At 38.4% G+C, this 19,751-nt stretch overlaps 1 protein-coding gene across 1 annotated transcript; it reads right to left on the bottom strand.

Annotated features, from left to right (window-relative positions):
- Positions 1 to 488: 488 nt before the first annotated feature.
- On the bottom strand, positions 489 to 19,457 carry LOC130926749 (integral membrane protein 2B). Its single transcript, XM_057851899.1, has 7 exons — positions 19,231 to 19,457; positions 7,539 to 7,673; positions 7,374 to 7,442; positions 5,304 to 5,450; positions 5,131 to 5,241; positions 4,912 to 5,062; positions 489 to 1,070 (listed from the first exon to the last, which is right to left on the bottom strand). Exons 1-7 carry the CDS (start codon positions 19,312 to 19,314, stop codon positions 982 to 984), a joined length of 786 nt encoding a protein of 261 aa, XP_057707882.1. The 5' UTR covers positions 19,315 to 19,457; the 3' UTR covers positions 489 to 981.
- Between the last annotated feature and the right edge of the window lie 294 nt (positions 19,458 to 19,751).

Here is a 19,751-nt window from a genome sequence, read left to right as displayed (position 1 = left end):
CAGGTTAGAGCCAGAGTAACTGGCACAAAGTTTTAGTTATACCTCTTTGTGCGACATGCTTGAATTTCCCCTTTTCAAGCTTCGATTACCTTCCTTTGTGTAACCGGAAACCCTCAATTTCCTTACATGCAGTTAATGGACTGACTTTTCATAAAATGTGCATTGTGAAATAGACACCAGTTTTTTTAATCACCACTTGCCTTACAAATGGTTAAAATGAACAGGATTCTTTCTAATTAACCTGAAATCTACAAAATCAAATTCCCTTTGACATATTTTCCAAGTATTTATGCAGAGGAGTGAAAAACAAAATTTTGAGGATTTCAAATGTTTATTTTTATGTAATTGGTCAATCATCATTGCTTTTAACAATTACTATTAATTCAGTAAAAATATAGGCTATATTCTACACACACATCACTTGCATGTTTTTTTCCCCGACCTAGGCTGGAGTCGTTAATGAGGTGGAAAAAGACGAGAAAAAAAAATTTGTGGTATTTTATGTGTTGGACCAATCAAAAGATTATATAAACAAACACATACACACACAATACATTTTAGTAAAAGAGTTATTCACACACACAAAAGAAATACAGAAAAAAAATACAATTCTGCTTTTTCCTTTCTGACCGCCCAAATTGATGGTTTGAAGGAAAAAGAATAAGAAATGTGTCCAGTTCATGATTAAGGAAATGTTAACGCTACAGCACAAGAAGATTAAAAAAATAAAAACAAGTTCACCCTGCATTCCTCTTGTGCTCATAAATGTCAACCAATCAACAATACGACAATCACTGAAATTACAATTCAGCAGATTTGATCCCTTTATGTGCATATTTTCCCCAAAAAATAAAAACGAAAAAGCGCGCGGCAAGTGGTGTCCGCACATCACATTTCACTTTTGCTGGCCACTTGACAAACAACAGCTTAAGATGAAGTACAAACACCAAAAACCAGCAAAGGTGCACATCTACCGCCGACTTAAAGCTGGCAGATGGTGGTCTCCACCACAACCTTGCTCTCAAAGTGGCGAATCTTGCGGCAGTCCAGGACTTCGCGCTTCTGCATGCCTAAAAAAAACAAAAACAGGCACGTTTTTACCACTTAAAAGAGATTCCTTCCAATCGGATAAGATCTAATGTTCCAAATGTACATTCATGTGAAAAAATTAGGACCCCCAATTAAATATTTAGTTCTTTATTAAAAAATGTTCACATATCAATGTCAAAAATTAACATTGTTTTACTCATTAAACCAAATATATCAACAAAAATGCATATTCTAACTGAGGAAAAAGTTAGGACACCCTACCACCAAATAGCTAGTGGAACCCCCTTTGGCTGAAGTAACTTCAGTGAGACGCTTTTTTGTCCAAGTCATCTACCAGTCTTTGACATCGGTCTGAGGACAATTTTGGCCCACTCCTCAATGCAGAATACTCTCAGCTGTGAGATGTTTGAGGGGTTTCTTGCATGTATAGCCAGTTTCAAGTCACCCCACATTGACCTCTCAATAGGATTAAGATCTGGGCTTTGACATGGCCATTCCAGGACTCTCCATTTCTTCCTTTTCAGACCGTCCTTGGTGGATTTACTGGTATGTTTTGGGTCATTGTCATGTTGCAGGGTGCAGTTTCTCTTCAGCTTCAATCTTTTTCACAAATGATCTCACATGTTATTCAAGCACCCTCTGATATACGATAGAATTCATGGTGGATTCTATGATGGTGAGATGGCTAGGTCCTGCTGTAGCAAAGCATCCCCAAACCATGACACTTCCACTTTCATGCTTCATAGTTGGTATGAGGTTCTTTTCCTGGAATGCTATTTTGAGTTTACGCCAGTCTCTGTTCTGGTGTCAAATAATTCAATTTTAGATTCGTCTGTCATAAGAACATTATTCCAGGAGTCCTGGTCTTTGTCTACATTCACTCTGGCAAATTTCAGTCCGGCTTTCATGTTTTGGTAAACTTCAGTCTAGCCTTCATGTTCTTCTTGGAGAGCAAAGGTTTCCTCCTTGCACACCTCCAAGGACGGTTAAACTTGTGAACTCTTTCTGATTGTAGAGGCATGCACTGTCACATCAACAGTAGCAAGGTCCTGTGATGACATTTTAGGGTTTTTGGAGACTTTCTTTCAGCATCTTGCGGTCTGCTCTCAGGGTGAACTTGCTTGGACGGCCAGACCTGGGCATGTTAGCAGTTGTTTTGAATGTCCTACACTCGTAGACCATTTTCCAGAGAGTGGAATGGCTGATTTTATATTCTTTTGAGATCTTTTGAAATCCCATACCAGACTCATAAGCGTCAACAACGCTTCATTATGCTGGACAACGACATTATGAAATAAAAACGCCATTGTGGTGTGGAAAAAGACATTATGAAAAAAGACTGAAAAACGCTTTTTATCTTGTACAATCTCATTGTGCTGAAAATCGATATAAAATAATAAAGGCAATTGTGGAAAAAGGTATGGAAAAAAACACTGTGAAAAACACCTTTTATCATGTAAAATCTTTTTTTCTAATATTACCTTATTTTACAATTTAAGGGCCATATTTCACAATTTGTCTTTATCAAATGGTATTCATTTCAAAATGTTTTTATTGATTTGTTTTTTACCCTTTTGGGAGTCCATAGTCCATAGCATACAGAGCTGTGGCAACCCGGACGAAGACTAGAAACTGGTATCGGGATTGGTTGAAGATGAACACGGAAGCAAAACAGGAACAAATTTGCGACATGTAAATTGTCTTTTAAAATGGGAAAATCTCTGCTTAACCATTTAGATCCGTTTTTAAAGTATTTTAAAAAATGCTATTGAAATATTACGGCTATTTCATGAATAATTGAAGTACAAATCTTACATTGTGCACCTTTAAATACTTGGTGAGTCCAAGTTAAAAGTAGTACTGCATGATAAACGACAAACCTGCATGTGATAATGGATATCAATGAATTAATAAGGGAGGGCGGGCAATTTGAGAAAATTGCATTTGATTGGCTAAAATAGTAGCGGCACTGATAAATCCAACTGGCTATTACTTACATTGTTCTCAAACACATCAGAAAAATTAACTATTTTTTCAACTTATGAAACACTATTCTTTCCGCATGGATGCGCATGATAAAAGGTGTTTTTGTTCCTTTATTAATTAACCCTTGATGCTTACTGTCGCAAATTAGTCACATTCCAGATCTAAGCAGCCTCAATGCTTGAAGAAAAATGACTTGTCTTAATCAAATGCTTCAATGAGTGAGTTCACTCAAATTCGCTCACGCTGTTGAGAACAGCCTATAAACAATGAAGATTGACTAAATGATCATTAAGACATTTGTGCCTCTGATTGTAGAGCTACCGAGCCTTCGCTTGCTAGATCAAAGCAACGAACCTGTCAATCATCGTTAGGTTTAAGTACCAAACGCCAGCTGCACTGGTGACCCAATAAAAGCAGCAGGAGGAAGGGTGAGAGGCATTAAGCATTAAGCAGAAAAAGTTTTTTTTTTTTTTTTTTTAAACTTAAAAACACGATCCTTTTCACCCGATTCCGATCCTCTGGAAAATGGCACCATCAGCCCGATTTCCGATCACGTGACTGGATATGGACATCCCTATAAATGACCTTTTTTGTTTTGAATACCTTTTAAAGTCATACTTATTTGAAACAAGACAATAAAAGTAGTCCTGACATTTTCAAGCTGTTTTTCTTTTAATAAAATTAATTAAAATGAATAAAGTACCCGGGATACGACGTACCCGACTTACGTTATTTTGGCTTTACGACGCCGGAGTCTCATCCGCCGTTTTGTCTCAAGTCTTTTCTAAGTCGCATAACAGTGTCTCGTCCGCTACCTCTTAGCATTGATGGGTAAGTACAGTATATACTTTGTCTTTTAATTTGTTATTTATTAGGCCTAATTAATCTAAATGGTTAATCTATTTGCTATGCATACCTGGTATTTCATTACTTGTGCGGTCCGCTTTCCTCTGTTGCACTCGGACTTGTTTGTCGTCATGCTAGCACCACTTTGTTAGTTTCGAGTGTTGCTTTCATGTTAGGAAGCGGGGGTGAACACCAGTTAACATTTCAAGAAGGCAGAGAAACAACAGCGCGGGCTCGGCGATGCCCCCCCCTCCCCCCAAATTGAATTGCCCAAGATTAGGACCTTATTTCCCTCAGAATTATTGTGGAGCTGTTAAGGTATCTTTTTATAAGCAATATGTCTCTATTGATTTGCTTGATAGCATTATTGTATGCTCTTTGCCATTACTGCATTTTTTTTTTATTGTGTGTTCATAGTTTGACGGTGACAAACATCAGTTGTAAGAAGAACTATGGTGTGATCGATGTTACCGGAGGGAAGTAATATCCATCTATCTATCTATCTATCTCTTATTTTTTACTTTATTTTTTTAATATGACGTGTGATACATGTTTTTGGATAGTTATTTTGAGATTTAAAGGGTCTTTAGGGGTACTTAAAGGGTTAATTCCGATTTACATGGAAATTCGGGTTACGTTGCCAACGTAGGAACGGAACTTGTTCGTAACCTGGGGACTAACTGTATTTACTGTTCCCACCTTTTTTTTTTTTTTTTATTAAAAAATATGTATTTTAAAATAAATTTAAAAAAAAGTATTTTAAAAAAAGAATATTTACATGTCATTCATTGCCCGCCATGGACAATGACAATTCATTTAAACTGGAAGGATTAACTGCGATCTTTTGCTGACAGCCTCTCCCTGTCACAATGGATTGGACACCTAGCGATGTCAATGGTAGCAGAAGTTACAGATCTGTGAGAGCTAGATATCCTTTTGTTTGTAAGGGACCAGATACATATTTTCCATCATAACGAACTAACGAATTCTTAAGAACTCTGACAATTTGATTTCCTGGATTTTTCTTACCGAGGATCCTGTCACGTCTCTGCAGCTTGAAGGTATCCTTGCCACGGCACAACTTGTGGATAAAGTATCCCAGTTGGTCCACGTGCTCCAAGCGCTCGGTCACCATCATTTCCTCATGCACAAGGTACGACTGTGGTAGGTATGTGCCGGCCTGAGGAGAAGCAGCCAAAATAAGCTAGACGGCCGGGACCGAAGCGCTGGAGTAATAGACGTACGTACCTCGACGTTGACCAGCAGCTCCAGGAAGTCCCGAGGAGGCATGACAATAGACGTGTTGAGCGTAATGACGTAGCACTTGTTAAGGCTCAGGTCCAGGTAGGCCGTCAGTCCCTGAACAAACAAATGGGGATGTCAAGAGCGGCGACCGGACGAGGGCCACTCAGCTAGCTTACCCTGTAAAAGTCGTGCACAATGTCGGCCGGGTCGCTGTCTTCGAATTCGGGCACGGGCACGTTGATGAGCGCCACCTGCTCTCGCTCAAGCACTCTGATTCTCTCCTCCATCTGTCGTAGAGGACTTGCCAGCTCTGCCTCCACCTGCTAACAATTTATAGAATACAAAAAGAGTTCGAAAAACCATAACCTACTGTCAATAAAAGCCACGGGCCCATCTCTACTCATTCTATAGTGGGATGAAAAAGTATCTGAACCTCTCGGAATTTCTCACATTTCTGCATAAAATCACCATCAACCACCCAAACATTTATAGGTTTTCATATTTTAATGAGGATAGTATACAAACAATGACAGAAGGAGGAAAAATAAGGAAGTGAACCATAGCATTTAACATTTTCTGACCCCCCCCCCCTTTGGCAGCAATAACTTCAACCAGACGCGTCCTGTAGCTGCAGATCAGTCTGGCACATTGATCAGGACTAATCTTAGCCCATTCTTCTCTACAAAACTGCTGTAGTTCAGTCAGAGTCCTGGGATGTCTGGCAGGAATCGCTGTCTTTAGGTCATACCACAGCATCTCAATGGGGTTGGAGTCTGGACTTTGACTTGGCCACTCCAGAACGTGCATTTTGTTCTTTTGAAACCATTTTGAAGTTGATTTACTTCTGTGTTTTAGATAATTGTCTTGTTGCAGCACCCATCTTCTTTTTAGCGTCAACAGACGGCCTCAGGTTTTCCTCCAAAACATCCTGATAAACTTTTGAATTCATTCTTCCATTAATAATTGCAAGCTGTCCAGGCCCTGAGGCAGTTAAACAACCCCAAATCATGATGCTCCCACTACGATAATTCACGGTGGGGATGAGGTGTTGATGTTGGTGAGCTGTTCCATTTTTCCTCCACACATGACGTTGTGTGTTACTACCAAACAATTCAACTTTGGTTTCATCAGTCCACAAAATATTTTACCAAAACTTCTGCGGTGTGTCCAAGTGCATTTTTGCGAACATTAAACGAGCAAAAACATTTTTTTTAGACAGCAGTGGTGGAGCCTGTGGAGTCCTCCCATGAACACCAGTCTTGGCCATAGTTTTACATATAGTTTATGTGTTCACAGAGATATTCGACAGTGCCAGCTATTTCTGTAAGTCTGTAAGTCACTCTAGGGTTCTTTTTTACCTCTTTGAGTATTCTGCGCTGAACTCTTGGCGTCATCATTGGTGGACGGCCACTCCTTAGGAGAGAAGCAACAGTGCAAAACTCTCTCCATTTGTAGATAACTTCTCTGACTGCCGATTGATAAACATCTAGACTTTTAGAGATGCTTTTGTATCGTTTCCAAGATTTATATAAATCAACAATCCTTAATCGCAGGTCTTTACTCAACTATTTTGACCGAGCCATGATGCACATCAGACAACGCTTCTCATCAAGACAATTCTTACCAGGTGTGTGTGTGTTACAGTGGGCAGGGCAGCTTTAAACCACTTATCAATGATTGGGCACACACCTGACTTTAAATTGTTTTGTAAAAATTGGTTTCAATTGCTCTTTAAGTCTCCATAGGCAGAAGGTTCACTTATTTTTCCCCCTTCTGCCATTGTTTGCACGCTATTCTTATTAAAATAAGAAAACCTATAAATGTTCTGGTGGTTTTAAATAAAGCACTGTTTTTACATCTGTGTGATTTTGACAAAGATCAGATCGCATTTGGTGATGATTTGATGCAGAAATGTGAGAAATTCCAAAAGGTTCAGATACTTTTTCATACCACTGTACGTCAAGTCTCTAAAAATATCTGAACTAGTACGTTATGTCCAACACGCTACCTACTGCTACCTTTTTGTCAATTACGCAACGACTGCTGTTGACAACGATACACGTCAAATTCATTTAAACAGGATGGCCTGACAATGGCAGCAAATGAGTTAAGATCCAATTTTTACTCAATTGGTTAACTAGGCCCTGTGAAGTGACACTGCCATCTCTGGGTGACAGCCCCCAGCCTTCCAACTCAAAACTAAGACTATTAGCCACAAATATTTATTTTAGACTATTTTAGTCAACCTGCTCCAATTCCTCCAAGCTGAGGTCTTCCTCGCGGTAATTGACGCCACACACAAACACTTCTCCCTCCTGAAAGTGGGGAAAAAAAACAATAAGTGGTGAGTGTTGGCAATGGAAACAAACCAGAACCTTACTGATTAAAGGTCGGCTCACGTTACTACCCACCTCCAAGACGTAGTAGCGGTACAGGTAGGCTCCGCCGACAACCATTGCTGACAGCACAAGGGCCAGACCCAGACACATGCACCAACGCCATGGTCGGGAGTGATGACTAACTGGACCCGCCGCTGCTTCGGCATCCTGTGAAGAGAATAAAAAAACAACATTTGGGAGTCATCGGAAAAAAAGTTTGTCTCTGAAAGACTGGAAATGAAAAAATGGATGTAACAAAAATATCAAGACTGTAAATGGAAAAAAAGGATGTAACAAAAATATATTAGTATACTTCCTTTTGTGGGTCTGCTCAAGATACACATGTTCCTGAAAGTAAGAACTAATTTTCCTGAAATTTCCCCAAAATTGAAGGATGTCTAGAAATAGTAAGCATGGCCCGAAAATGACAGCTTTAAAGCAATATATCAAACTTACCCTGTTTTTTAGACATGTTTTTTCGAGAATATTTGTCTGTAAAACTGTCTTCAGTGGTTAGTCTTAAAAAGAAAATATTCTCAAACACTTAGAAGGTTCCAGATCAACCAGAGACTTTTTTATGAGCTGACTGAAAGATGGTTTTACCAAACTTGAAGTTGCTATATAAAACTGGCAAAGATGGTGGACACTCTTGGAAATTGCCAAAATGAGCCTAAAACTTTTATTTCCAGGAATCATTAAACTGGACATCAGGATTTCCCCCAGTGCTTTATAAGCCTGGCGGATCGCCAGACTTCTCTTGCCCAATGCCAGGCTCAAACTGAATATAAAATAAAATTCTACATAGTTTACACAGATTTTTAACACGTCTGGTGACGTCAAAGTGCAAGGGCTATATCTTATGGTCGATATGTGAACAAACCATTTCTCTGCCATTGCACTGAATTGAATTGTATTTTTGATGAACTGTATCACAAGACTGTGCCTACATTTAAGTATTGTGTGTTTTTATAATCTATTTATTAACCATAGCCATAATTTCAAAATTCCTGTCAACTTAATTCATTGGCTACCATTGACAGCAACAGACGTCCAATCAATTTGAACTGGGAGGGTTGCAAGTGAATGAACAAACGTTCATTCGCTAGTCTACTAGTGATAACCTCAAGAGTTTTTATGTATTTTTTATTTATTTATTATTCCTCCAAAAACATGGCTTTGCTACAACTTTTCTGGTGAAAACCCAGGACACAATTTCCACTTCTTACTTTAAAATAATTATATTAATAGTGTCAGTGCATCTGTTGGACAGAGTAGTGTGATTACAGTACTTCACAGTTTCGTTCCCAAGACTGAGGCTTAATATTTTTCCAATGTAACTGAAAGCTGAACAAAATTCCCAGTACATGTTTTGTATCGCAGGCATGTCTCGTTTGGAGCGGGCTGCCACACCCGCCAGATGCTCGTCAGCCATTGTTAGCAGTGCCACGCAAATGCTGGTGACTCACAGCGAAGCTATTTTGTAAAAAGCGGCAATTTTATTGATCCCCGAGGGGTCGTACTGTCTCACGAACACTAGAGGATTGTGGGTTACCGGCAAACAAGGTGCAGCACAGTCACAAGTTGAAACATGTCAACTTTTCACTTCCTATAATTAAAAAAAAATTATATATACACTGCTGCAAAAATATTGGCACCCCTGCAATTCTGTCAGATAATGCTCAGTTTCTCCCAGAAAATGACTGCAATTATAAATGCTTTGGTAGTAATATCGTCATTTATTTTGCTTGCAATGAAAAAGGCTTGGGCTATTAGAGAATTGGCTTGGGCTGTAAGAGAATTGGCTTGGGAAGGCCAGTCTACCTACCAGGGGTAAGCAAGTCATGGGCTGTGGCTATAAGAGAATAGGCTTGGGAAGGCCAGTCTACCTACCGGGGCAAGCAAGTAATGGGCTGGGGCTATGAGAGAATGAGCTTGTGCTATAAGAGAATTGGCTTTGGCTGTAAGAGAATAGGCTTTTATTTAGAATGGGCACAGAATGAAAAAAAAATTAAATCATTATCATTTTACACAAAACTCCAAAAATGTGCCGGACAAAAGAATTGGCACCCGTGGAAAAATCATGTAATGCTTCTCTAATTTGTGTAATTAACAGCACCTGTTACTTACCTGTGGCACATAACAGGTGGTGGCAATAACTAAATCACACTTGCAGCGAGTTAAAATGAATTAAAGTTGACTCAACCTATGTCCTGTGTCCTTGTGTGTACCACATTAAGCATGCAGAAAAGAAGGAAGACCAAAGAACTGTCTGAGGACTTGAAAAGCAAAACTGTGAGGTAGCATGGGCAATCTCAAGGATACAAGTCCATCTCCAAAGACCTGAATGTTCCTGTGTCTACTGTGCGCAGTGTCATGAATAACTGTAAAGCCCATGGCACTGTGGCTAACCTCCCTAGATGTGGACGGGGAAAAAAAATTGACGAGAGATTTCAATGAAACATTGTGCGGATGGTGGATAAAGAACCTCGACTAACATCCAAACAAGTTTAAGCTGATCTGCAGTCCGAGGGTACAACAGTGTCAACATGTACTATTCGTCGGCGTCTGAATGAAAAGGGACTCTATGGTAGTATACCCAGGAAAATCCCACTTCTGACTTATAGCCATAAAAAAGCCAGGCTGGAGTTTGCCAAAACTAACCTAAGAAAGCAAAAAACGTTTTGGAAGAAAAGTATAGCTTTTTGGGAAAAGTACAGTATCAACATAGATTTGACAGGAAAAAAAAAAACGAGGCCTTCAAAGAAAAGAACACTGTCCCCACAGTCAAACATGGCAGAGGTTCCCTGATGTTTTGGGGTTGCTTTGCTCCCTCTGGCACTGGACTGCTTGACCGTGTGCATGGCATTATGAAGTCTACCAACAAATTTTGCAGCATAATGTAGGGCCCAGTGTGAGAAGGCTTGGTCTCACTCATTGGTCATGGGTCTTCCAGCGGCACAATCCCCAGACCTCTATATTATTGAGCATTTATGGTCAGTTGTAGAGATTCAATGAAAACGTCGATTTCATCCGTTATCATCTCTGAAATAGTTAAAGGGTATTCTAACTGGCCTTTGGAAACAATTCAGAGTTGTAGGAATCAGTACCTCGGAGAATTGAGGCTGTACATAATTGCTGCAAAAGGCAGACCTACGATACATTAAATCTGTTTTTGATGATTTTTTTAAGGTGTTTCCATTATTTTGTCCAAACCCTTTATATATAGTATTTTCGTTCCAGTCTGCTCAGTTGACAGGCGCAGATTTGAAGGCAGCTTTTAAATTCCCCAGCCTTGAGACGCTTTAGTAATTAGCAGCTAATCTCTTTAGAGGCGTCCACGTTCCTAATAGCATCTTTAGACTTCGTGACTACCCATTTCTCACTCACTACCACAGTTCACCAGAGATGTGTTGTCATGAGGTAATTTGGATTTTGCACTACTCTTGTTAGTAAATGATACTTTTTCTTTCCTTGGCTGCCACTGCAGGTGATAGACGTCCAATTCGTTTTGTTTGGGAGGAGCAAATGAACATCCGTTCATTCTGTCCTTCAGGTCAAAATGAATTGTATGTCCAGCGCCATCCAGCGCACTGAAAGATGAGCATTCACAGCCATTCCTCCCAGTTTAAATGATTAATTTCTGTTGTCATTTAGTTAATTTTCAGTCACTTCTTTCATAATTTTAGGGCGCTTACATATCAGTGTTGATTTTGGGTCATTCTGATTCAATTTGGGGCATTTCTGGATCATTTCCCGTTCATTGGTCACTGCCTGCTGATTTTGGGGAATTTTTCAGATCACTTCCCATTGATTTTGGGGCACTTACAGGTGACTTATTGTTGCTGTCGGGTGACTTTCTAAAGATTTTGGGGCATTTCCATTTCATTTCCTATACATTTTGGGTCAGGTACATTCGTTCATTTGCTGCCAGACCTGCACTTCAATTGGATTGGTCTACTAGTCTCAAACTCAATTCAATTCACAGCAAATGAATGGTTGAATGCCATATGATTGGACGTCTATCATCGTCAATGACACTGAAAGAGCTCATTGAAAAAAAACATTTAATTTATGTATGTGAAGATAGTATTAAGTATTTTTTGAGTATTGATAATGAGTTGGAATTTTAATATTGTGTAAACAGCAATCATGAGATAATATGGTGGAAAACACTTAGGTGGCTTGAAGTACCACTCTGAGACCTCCAATTTGGCCAAATTTCAAAATTGTCCTATATGCATGTGTGATACATCATTGGAAAGCTTAAAATCTCTATTTTCTGAGGGAAGAAACATTTTGAAACGGAGGGCATTTTTTGAGACCTGAAAAGTAGGTCAAAAGAGGAGAGTTAAATTTTTTTAGACCTTCGAGGGAAAAAAAAGTGTTATTTAAAAAAAGGTTCTGGAAACCCATTATGGTACATAAAAAATAAACACTTCAAGTAATATTTTGTAACAGAATTTTTATTTGATCTTTCTTAAAAAAGATTTCCCCACTCCTTGTCATTTCATAGTCATCGAGTGATAGGACACATTAACTTGTATAAAAAATTACTAACTTGTATTAAAAAAAGAGATGTACTTCTCAGACACTTAACCATGTCCATTGTGGAGGTTTTTTTTCCTCCCAGAGTGCACGGCTCTTCTAAGGGCATGGTAGAGGAGGCCAATCTCTCCATTACTCTCCCCTTTGACATGCTGAGAGCCATAGAAGCAACACTGAGACTTGCGGGGCAGCAATGTCAAGACCTACTACTACCTAACAAACAAAACAAACAAAATCTACCTTGTACTGACTCGCAGAAGCATCACTCCACATGGTCAGGCTTTTCACTGTCATTTTTGTGCTCATCCTTCACAGGCCTGCTGTTTTAAACTCATTGACCGCCTTGAGGTCATGTTTTATGTCATCTGTCATAAAGATGTGGGCCTCCCTGACCACACTGTCCTACCCACATCTATAATGGCGTCCCTCAGCATCTCATATTTATCCGGGTGATTCTGCCTCATTTCTCTGCTCCACTGTGTAGATCTTTGTGTCATGATAACTTCTGAAAAGTAATGCAGGCAATAATGTAAATGTGAATAGAGAATTCCCAATAAAAAGATTGTCCTATCTATCCATCTATCTATTTATTTATTGTGTTTAGCCTCGAAGGCTTTCTAATTTAAGTATCCGATGTATCGATATCATCCCATAATAAGCAGTATCAATGGCAACACAGGTCGAAAAGATAATGGATAGGACACTAGTCAGTTAGCCTGCTAAGTCCGTACTTCTTGTGCTTGACTACAACGTATGTCTTTTTTCTTGCTCGGCTCGCACTACAATTCCCGTAACTTGTTGCGCGAGAAGAATTAAAGACACCTTGATTCTAACTAGATATTATTGCGTACTTATATTGTTTCAATCCAAAAACTCTGTGTAGCATGTATCGCAACACATAGCTCAACCGGGCTTTATCTTAAAAACTTATTTGGCATGTAGGGCGAGATGAAAATCGCGAACAAAGCGAGTGGTCAAAATATTCTTTTTCAAATATAGTCTTTTAAAAAAATTTAAATTCAAAATTTTTAATAATCATCCAAAATGTCGGGAAATGCAACAGTAACACAAAAAAAAAAAAAAAAAAAAAATCCAATAAAGTGATAGTTATGAGGTAGATTTGCGTGACCTATTTACAGACAGAATTTTTTTCAATGTGACGTGATTTGCTGAAAGAAATGTCATTATTTGCCTTGTTTTTTGGGCTGGGTTTAAACAAAATCAGTTGTGACGTGTCCGGACAAATTAAAAATAGTCCAGGGGCATATTGTGTGATGAAACTGCTTTGACTACATCTAGACATAGATTCTAATATGATAAAACAATATCAATTACAGTGGTACCTCTACATACAAAGTTATTTCGTTCCAGGACCTTGTTTGTAAGTCGAAATGGTCGTATGTCGAGCAGGATTTTCCCACAGGAATACATTATAATTAAGCTTGAGAACGATAAACCGATACGACCGGATATCCGATTTCACAGGTGAGAGATACAGATGTATCAATAGTAAAGTTACCATTTGACAGTAATTAGCCATTAAATATTCAATGAACCGATAGTAGAAATAAAAGTCTATCGCGAGCACAAGAGTCGGCTTCTAATGCCTAGCTCAATGCATTGCTTAATATTTTACTTCACATGCTGCGCTTGTGTCATTCACCACACAGCGCACTTGGATCGAGACCACACGCATGATATAATATGGACAAGCACTACTCACAGTCGTGGTTGCCTCAACTTCCCATGCATTTCGGCAGAACCGCTACTACTCGTCGTCATTACCCGATCGTCACGGGCGTGTCATAACAACGCGAGAGCTAACGAAACCACTGTAATGCACGCTCCGTAGCATTTTCTTCACAGCCCAAAACGAAACTAGTAGAGGCAACGAAGCAACATGCTAAAACAATGGACAGCGACGTGCAGCGATTGATTTTCAACGCACCCAGGAAAACGAAAGTCTGACTTTGAAGTGATGAAGGCAGCCAGATATGTTCGCATGGGACTGAGCTTGTGTGAAGTGTGGAGCGGTACAGAGATCGTGAATTTTTAATCCTGAAAAATAACCCACTACAGTGGTGGAAAGGGTGGCATATTGTCTCCACGAAACGCAGTCTACTTAAACATGAACATGTGGATTAGTTATCTTCCTCAAGAAAAATCTGCCCTTCAAAAATGATATGGACAGTGATGAGGAATAAAAAATGAGGAAGCACAGGCATAATTGAATGACCTTGCTGTGTATTAGGTTAAAGTAATGATTATTGACCTGTCTAAAATGCCTTGTTTTTATTCCCCCAATTATACCAGTCGTAAAGCATAATTTATTATTTATGATAACATTAGCAGGTTTAATTCTTTTTTTTCCCTAGAGCTGCTGCATATAATTAATATTTTTTGTTTGTAAGATGTTTACGTTGAAAGTTTGCACTTAAATTACTTACCTCTTGTGTTCAAAACACCAGGAAATACAGTAATTGAATTACTGCACTTTATTGTTGTCTGTCACTGGAGTTTTATTAGCAATCCCATCCAACAAAATGACGGTCATATAGTAAGCCTTAATTTTTTTTTTCATAAAAAAATAAAACATTGGTATGAAATTTTGTTGTTTAATTTTGCTATTAGAAATGTGGTCTTTTTTATATGTTTAAAATACTGTACGAACACACAAAACAAATGTTTACTATTGTATCGTTTTCACTCTGTATCGAACCGTATCATATCGCTCGGCCATAAAAATTTATCGGTTTTTAATCGAATCGTAACTTGTGTATCTAGATACATATCGAATCGGTTTCATGCCAGAGATTCCCAACCCTAATGATAATTCCATTAATTTGTTCCACAGCCCAAAAACCTACACTAAATCCTTAATAATTACTGTTGGTTCTATTACAAATGGCAATTAAACGTAGTAAAACAAATACATTTGTGGCGGACGTTTTTTGCTGTACCTGAACGCACCACACCCGAGAACAGTGAGCATGAGAGTTTCACTTTCACTATCAATCTTTTCTTCAGAGCACCGTCAACTTTGGCAATCAGGGGGCGTTTTGTGTTGAATAAGTTGTGAAATAATTGATAAAAACGTGATGAAGCTGGCGATTTCTTTGGCGATGTTACCACAATAATAATAGTCAACTTAACTTATAAAGACTGCGAACGGTGGTCGGAGGAGGACGGTGGAGATGTATTGTTGAGCCAGTTCACGGATGCGCACCCCACGCTTATATTTTTCTATAATTTGCATCTTCATTTAGAAGGTAAGTGTCACTTTTTCCCTTGTTTCACCACCTCCACCAACCTTTTTGAAACCTGTGTTGATTTCTCACACAAGAAAATCCACCGCGCGTTCGTGCATTGCTGTCATGTCGTTGTATTTCGTCGTCGTCGGATGTAGAAACAAATGGCGAGTCAAATTTTACGTCGGATGTCGAAAAGATCGTGTGTCGAAGCGATCGTATGTCGAGGTACAACTGTATTTTGTCTTAAAATACAGTAGTTTATTTAAAAGTCTATTGCACAAACAGAAACTGCTTTTTAAGCCTTGAGTGTATTTTCCGCGTTACGTTACTATGAGCCTTTATTGCAAATTGTATCGTGAGATACCAAGAGGTTACCACCCTTACAAAATATACCCTTACACTTCTCAGGGTGTGGTGCTTGTGATAATGTGACCTGGTAGAAGGATAACACGCAGCACTGCAGTGTCTGCACTGCCGTGGTTAAAGTCTTAAAGCTGGCTAAGCCACTTTAAAGGAAAGCAAGTCACAACAAAGCAGATGGTCATGCGGTTTGTTAAAACAGAAGTGGCTGTAGTAGAGAAGAGGAAGGGACGCACATCCTGACACTGGCGGGCTAAGGGTGGGAGGGGTATGTGGAATGTTAACCAGTGGCTATACAATGAATGGAATGTCGATTTTCATCACAAGATTGGCTGCCAGGATTCAATCAAACTGATCATTGGCGATATTTGCATTGCAAATGTAGCCTCCAGTGCGTATTCTAATCAACCATGTTTGCAAGATGAAGGTCAGCCAACAATGCATTCATGGAATAAGAACAACGTCCTCTACTATGCAGTATGGGGACAAGCCAGAAACATGCTATAATACAACTTCAAAATAATACTGCATTAAGGATTGTTAAAAGTATTGAAAATTATTTTTTATGTTTTAATGAATTGGACATCGATGGTTGTCAATGGCAGTTATAGAGTTAATTTTGGATCCCTTTCTTGTTAATTTTAGGAAACTTACAGGTCACATCCACTACATTTTAGGGGATTATGAAGTCATTTCCTCTACATTTGTGATCATTTCCTGTTGAGTACTGATCACATCCTGTTTATTGTTCACTTCATGTTGATTTTGGGGAATTTCCTGGTCACGACCTGCTGATTTTAAGTCACTTTCTGTTGGATTTGGGGAAACTTACACGTCACTTTCAGGTGATTTTGGCCATTTCCGGGTCGCTTCCTGAAGTTTGGGTCACACACTGTTAATTTTGGTGCATTCCAAGGATAAAAAAAAAAAATTACACTAAACTTAATTTCTGTGGCATTACGTAACAATGAATTATTTGAGTAGCAATATCAAGTAGAAAATCTTTGTATCGTGACAACAGTACCTACTTTTGCAAATATCTCTTAGAGGCTCGACCCGATTTACTCTACTTGATTTAGTTGAGACATTAAAAGCGTTTTAAAAGCTTGTCCATGTATTATTTGGTAGGCTGTTATTTTGAAGGGGCCTGCATTGTTTCCGGTGTGTCCCCGTAATGTGCAGTAATAGTTGGAACCTGGAACAATCATTGACATGGATTGGGAGGACATCATATAACTTGCCACTAACATCAACACAATGGAATCCCTGAATTTGGTGCAATTTGCTTCTTCCAGAACAATGGCAGACACGATCCATTCTTAGGAAGAAAAAGGATTTTGATCATTTGAAGTTTATTAAAAATGGCTTAGAAAGATTAATCTAGGAGCAGATAACTGTGTGAAAAGAAGAACTGCACCAAAATCCAAAAATGACAACAGATATGACTTAACTTCCGGTTTCGCATTACACAACAAAGTGTGGGGAAAAACAAAAAAATCTGCGAATACTTCAAAAGAATTCAAATTCAGCAGTTTAGTCTCACGCTGAACTGCTGACATCTTTACTGCTCTAGTTTCGTCCTTATTCGGAGATAAACAATAATTCTCCCACAATCTGAAACATTGGAATGGTCGCACCTGTTGACCTTGGAGTGGTTTCTCAGTAAGGAGGGGGAAAAGTGCCAGCAGGAAAAATCGGACAGGACGTGCGACATTTGTGACAACATCAGATAGCAGGAGGAAGTGGCCATGTTGACAAACTGTCACAACATGTCGCTTAACAATTCTGAGGTTGGGAGCTCATTTCCGTGCAAAAGGCTTACTGGGGTTTTCAACGTAAACGGAGAAAACCCAAACCAAGTGTGATACTGAAACTAATACTGTAGTGAAACAATAATATACTTCAGTTGTATTGAACTCTATATTTTTTAGCATTTCTGGATTCACACTTAAGAAATGTTTGCTTTTCAGCTTCCTTTTGGTACAACTTTAAAGCTGTAATGTGAAATAACTTTTAATAGAAACTTTTTTTCTTTTCCTATAGACAGACGTAGATCAAAAATTTAACTTGCATGAATTCTGTTAGTTTATTCCAAAATATTACAACTTTATTCATATGTATTTGTTTTCTTTCATATTTTGACTACTTCTAAAATTATCTTTCTTTTCCCCAAAAATAATGTAATCATAATAATCCTGAGGTTTCTCCTTATTGTTTGGAGAAATTGTTTTTCTTTGCAATTTTTGACCCTGTTCTTTCTCCTATTATGAATTTATTATCATCTGTAATAAATTGGCTTCCACCTAGTACAGTATTTGACACCTGATAATAACACCATTTTGTTGAGATTTCAGATTGTTCACATGATTTGAAAAATAATTTGCAACAAATGTGAATATATCCAAATCTGGTTTGTAATTTTTGCAGTAGTGCTGCAACGAACTCGAGTATTCGATTAGAAAAAAATATTCGAAATAAATTTTGTTGCGTCGAGTATTCGTTTAATTAAAGTGGCGTTGTAATATTTTATTTTGAAAGTGTTTACCTTTAGTTCATTGATTAGTGTGGATACAGTGCCCTCTGGTCTGCCTCATTTCACATGGCTGAATACCACTGCTCCCTGGTAAGACCAACATAAGCTAAGTTTTTTTTTTTTGGGCTAATGTTTTTTAATGCATTCTTAATTTAGTTTGTATGTATATTTAGCTGTTTGTTGTGGTAATAGGAGTCCGAACCATTTTTTAAGAGCATTAGGGGAAAAAAATTAGCATTTTATAGAATTTAGGCAAGCGGACTTTTGCCATGTAAGTTAGCCAATTGTCTTTTGTTGTGCATAGATCCTCATTTATTTATTTTTAATACCGTTTGAGGCTCAGCTCAGGTATTTTAATTTTTCATGTTTCTTTTCCAATTACTCGATCATTCAAATTAACTAGTTCATCGATTAATCGACTACTAAAATAATCGATAGCTGCAGCCCTAATTTACAGCAAAAAAGGGAAATATGGAATTGTTATTAGCCCCTGAACACTGGTACACACCTAATGACAGAAATCACATACTCAAGCGATTGACGGCTATGGATGTCCAATCCATTTAAACCAGGGAGGATGGCAGTGAATAACTGTTTCAATGTAATTGACGGTGATAAGACTTTATAGTCAAAATGAATTGGATGTCTGTCGCCGTCAATGGCTGCATGTCAAGACGTTGAAACAATAGGCTGCAAAAACAAAAATTGCTGTCTTCGAATTAACAGTAATTGTTATCATTAAAGAGTTTAAAAAAAAAATAATAATAATAAGTGACCAGAATTAAAGACAAAAAAAAAAAGCCAAATAAGCAAGTCCAAACAACACTTGGCCATTGTCCAAGCGAACAAAGTGCGACACATTTTCAATTTCATTTAAAACTTAATAATTTGCTTTTCCAATACCTTAAATGCTTTGTGTTGTCTAAATTTAAATTTAATCAGCTGAAAGTTAAAAAGCGACGCGTGCTCACGTTTAAAACATAACGACATTTTCACTCGAGTTTGGCCATTTTTTTTTTCTCTTCGTCTCACTCACTTTGTACTGGTCGGGAATGAGTGTTTCCGTGTCCTTCTTCACATCTTTCTGCGAGAATGCAGAGTTGAAAGACACCTTGACCATCGTGGAATCGCTTCAAACTCCAAGTCACAAAGGAAAAAAATAACGTAGATAAGTTAGGAAAGTCTTGTAGGTTTTGATGTCGACGCACTTTAGCTCTGAGCTGTTTGTTGTTATGCAAGAAAAAAATAAAGGCGGCGGAAATGTGGCGCGTTACTTCCGGCGTACTTTCAATGTAAGAGATCCCCTCCCCCACTACCTTTAGGATCACCTAATGAAAATGTTGTCAATCTTTTTTCTTTTTTTTCGTCGTATCACTATGAGATGGTGATATATGATTGTCAATTTTGAATCCTTATGGGACAAACTAAAAGCCAAAACAACATCGGGGGCAACGCTGTTGTCAGGGTTTCTGCTGGAAAGTCATTTGAGCTGCCACGATAATTCGGCTAATCAACAACTAATCGATTCAACTAAACTATTCTGATTGTTGATTAAGT

The sequence above is a fragment of the Corythoichthys intestinalis genome, chromosome 12 (genome assembly GCF_030265065.1).
Source record: "Corythoichthys intestinalis isolate RoL2023-P3 chromosome 12, ASM3026506v1, whole genome shotgun sequence".
NCBI lineage: Eukaryota > Metazoa > Chordata > Actinopteri > Syngnathiformes > Syngnathidae > Corythoichthys > Corythoichthys intestinalis.
This window is presented reverse-complemented; position numbering and strand designations above follow the sequence as displayed.

Coding starts and splice junctions, on each gene's coding strand:
- LOC130926749 (XM_057851899.1), bottom strand. CDS start 19,314: ATGGTCAAGGTGTCTTTCAACTCTGCATTCTCGCAGAAAGATGTGAAG. Junction 7,443..7,538: donor ACCGCTACTACGTCTTGGAG/GTGGGTAGTAAC, acceptor CCCCACTTTCAG/GAGGGAGAAGTGTTTGTGTG. Junction 5,242..5,303: donor TTGTGCACGACTTTTACAGG/GTAAGCTAGCTG, acceptor TTGTTTGTTCAG/GGACTGACGGCCTACCTGGA.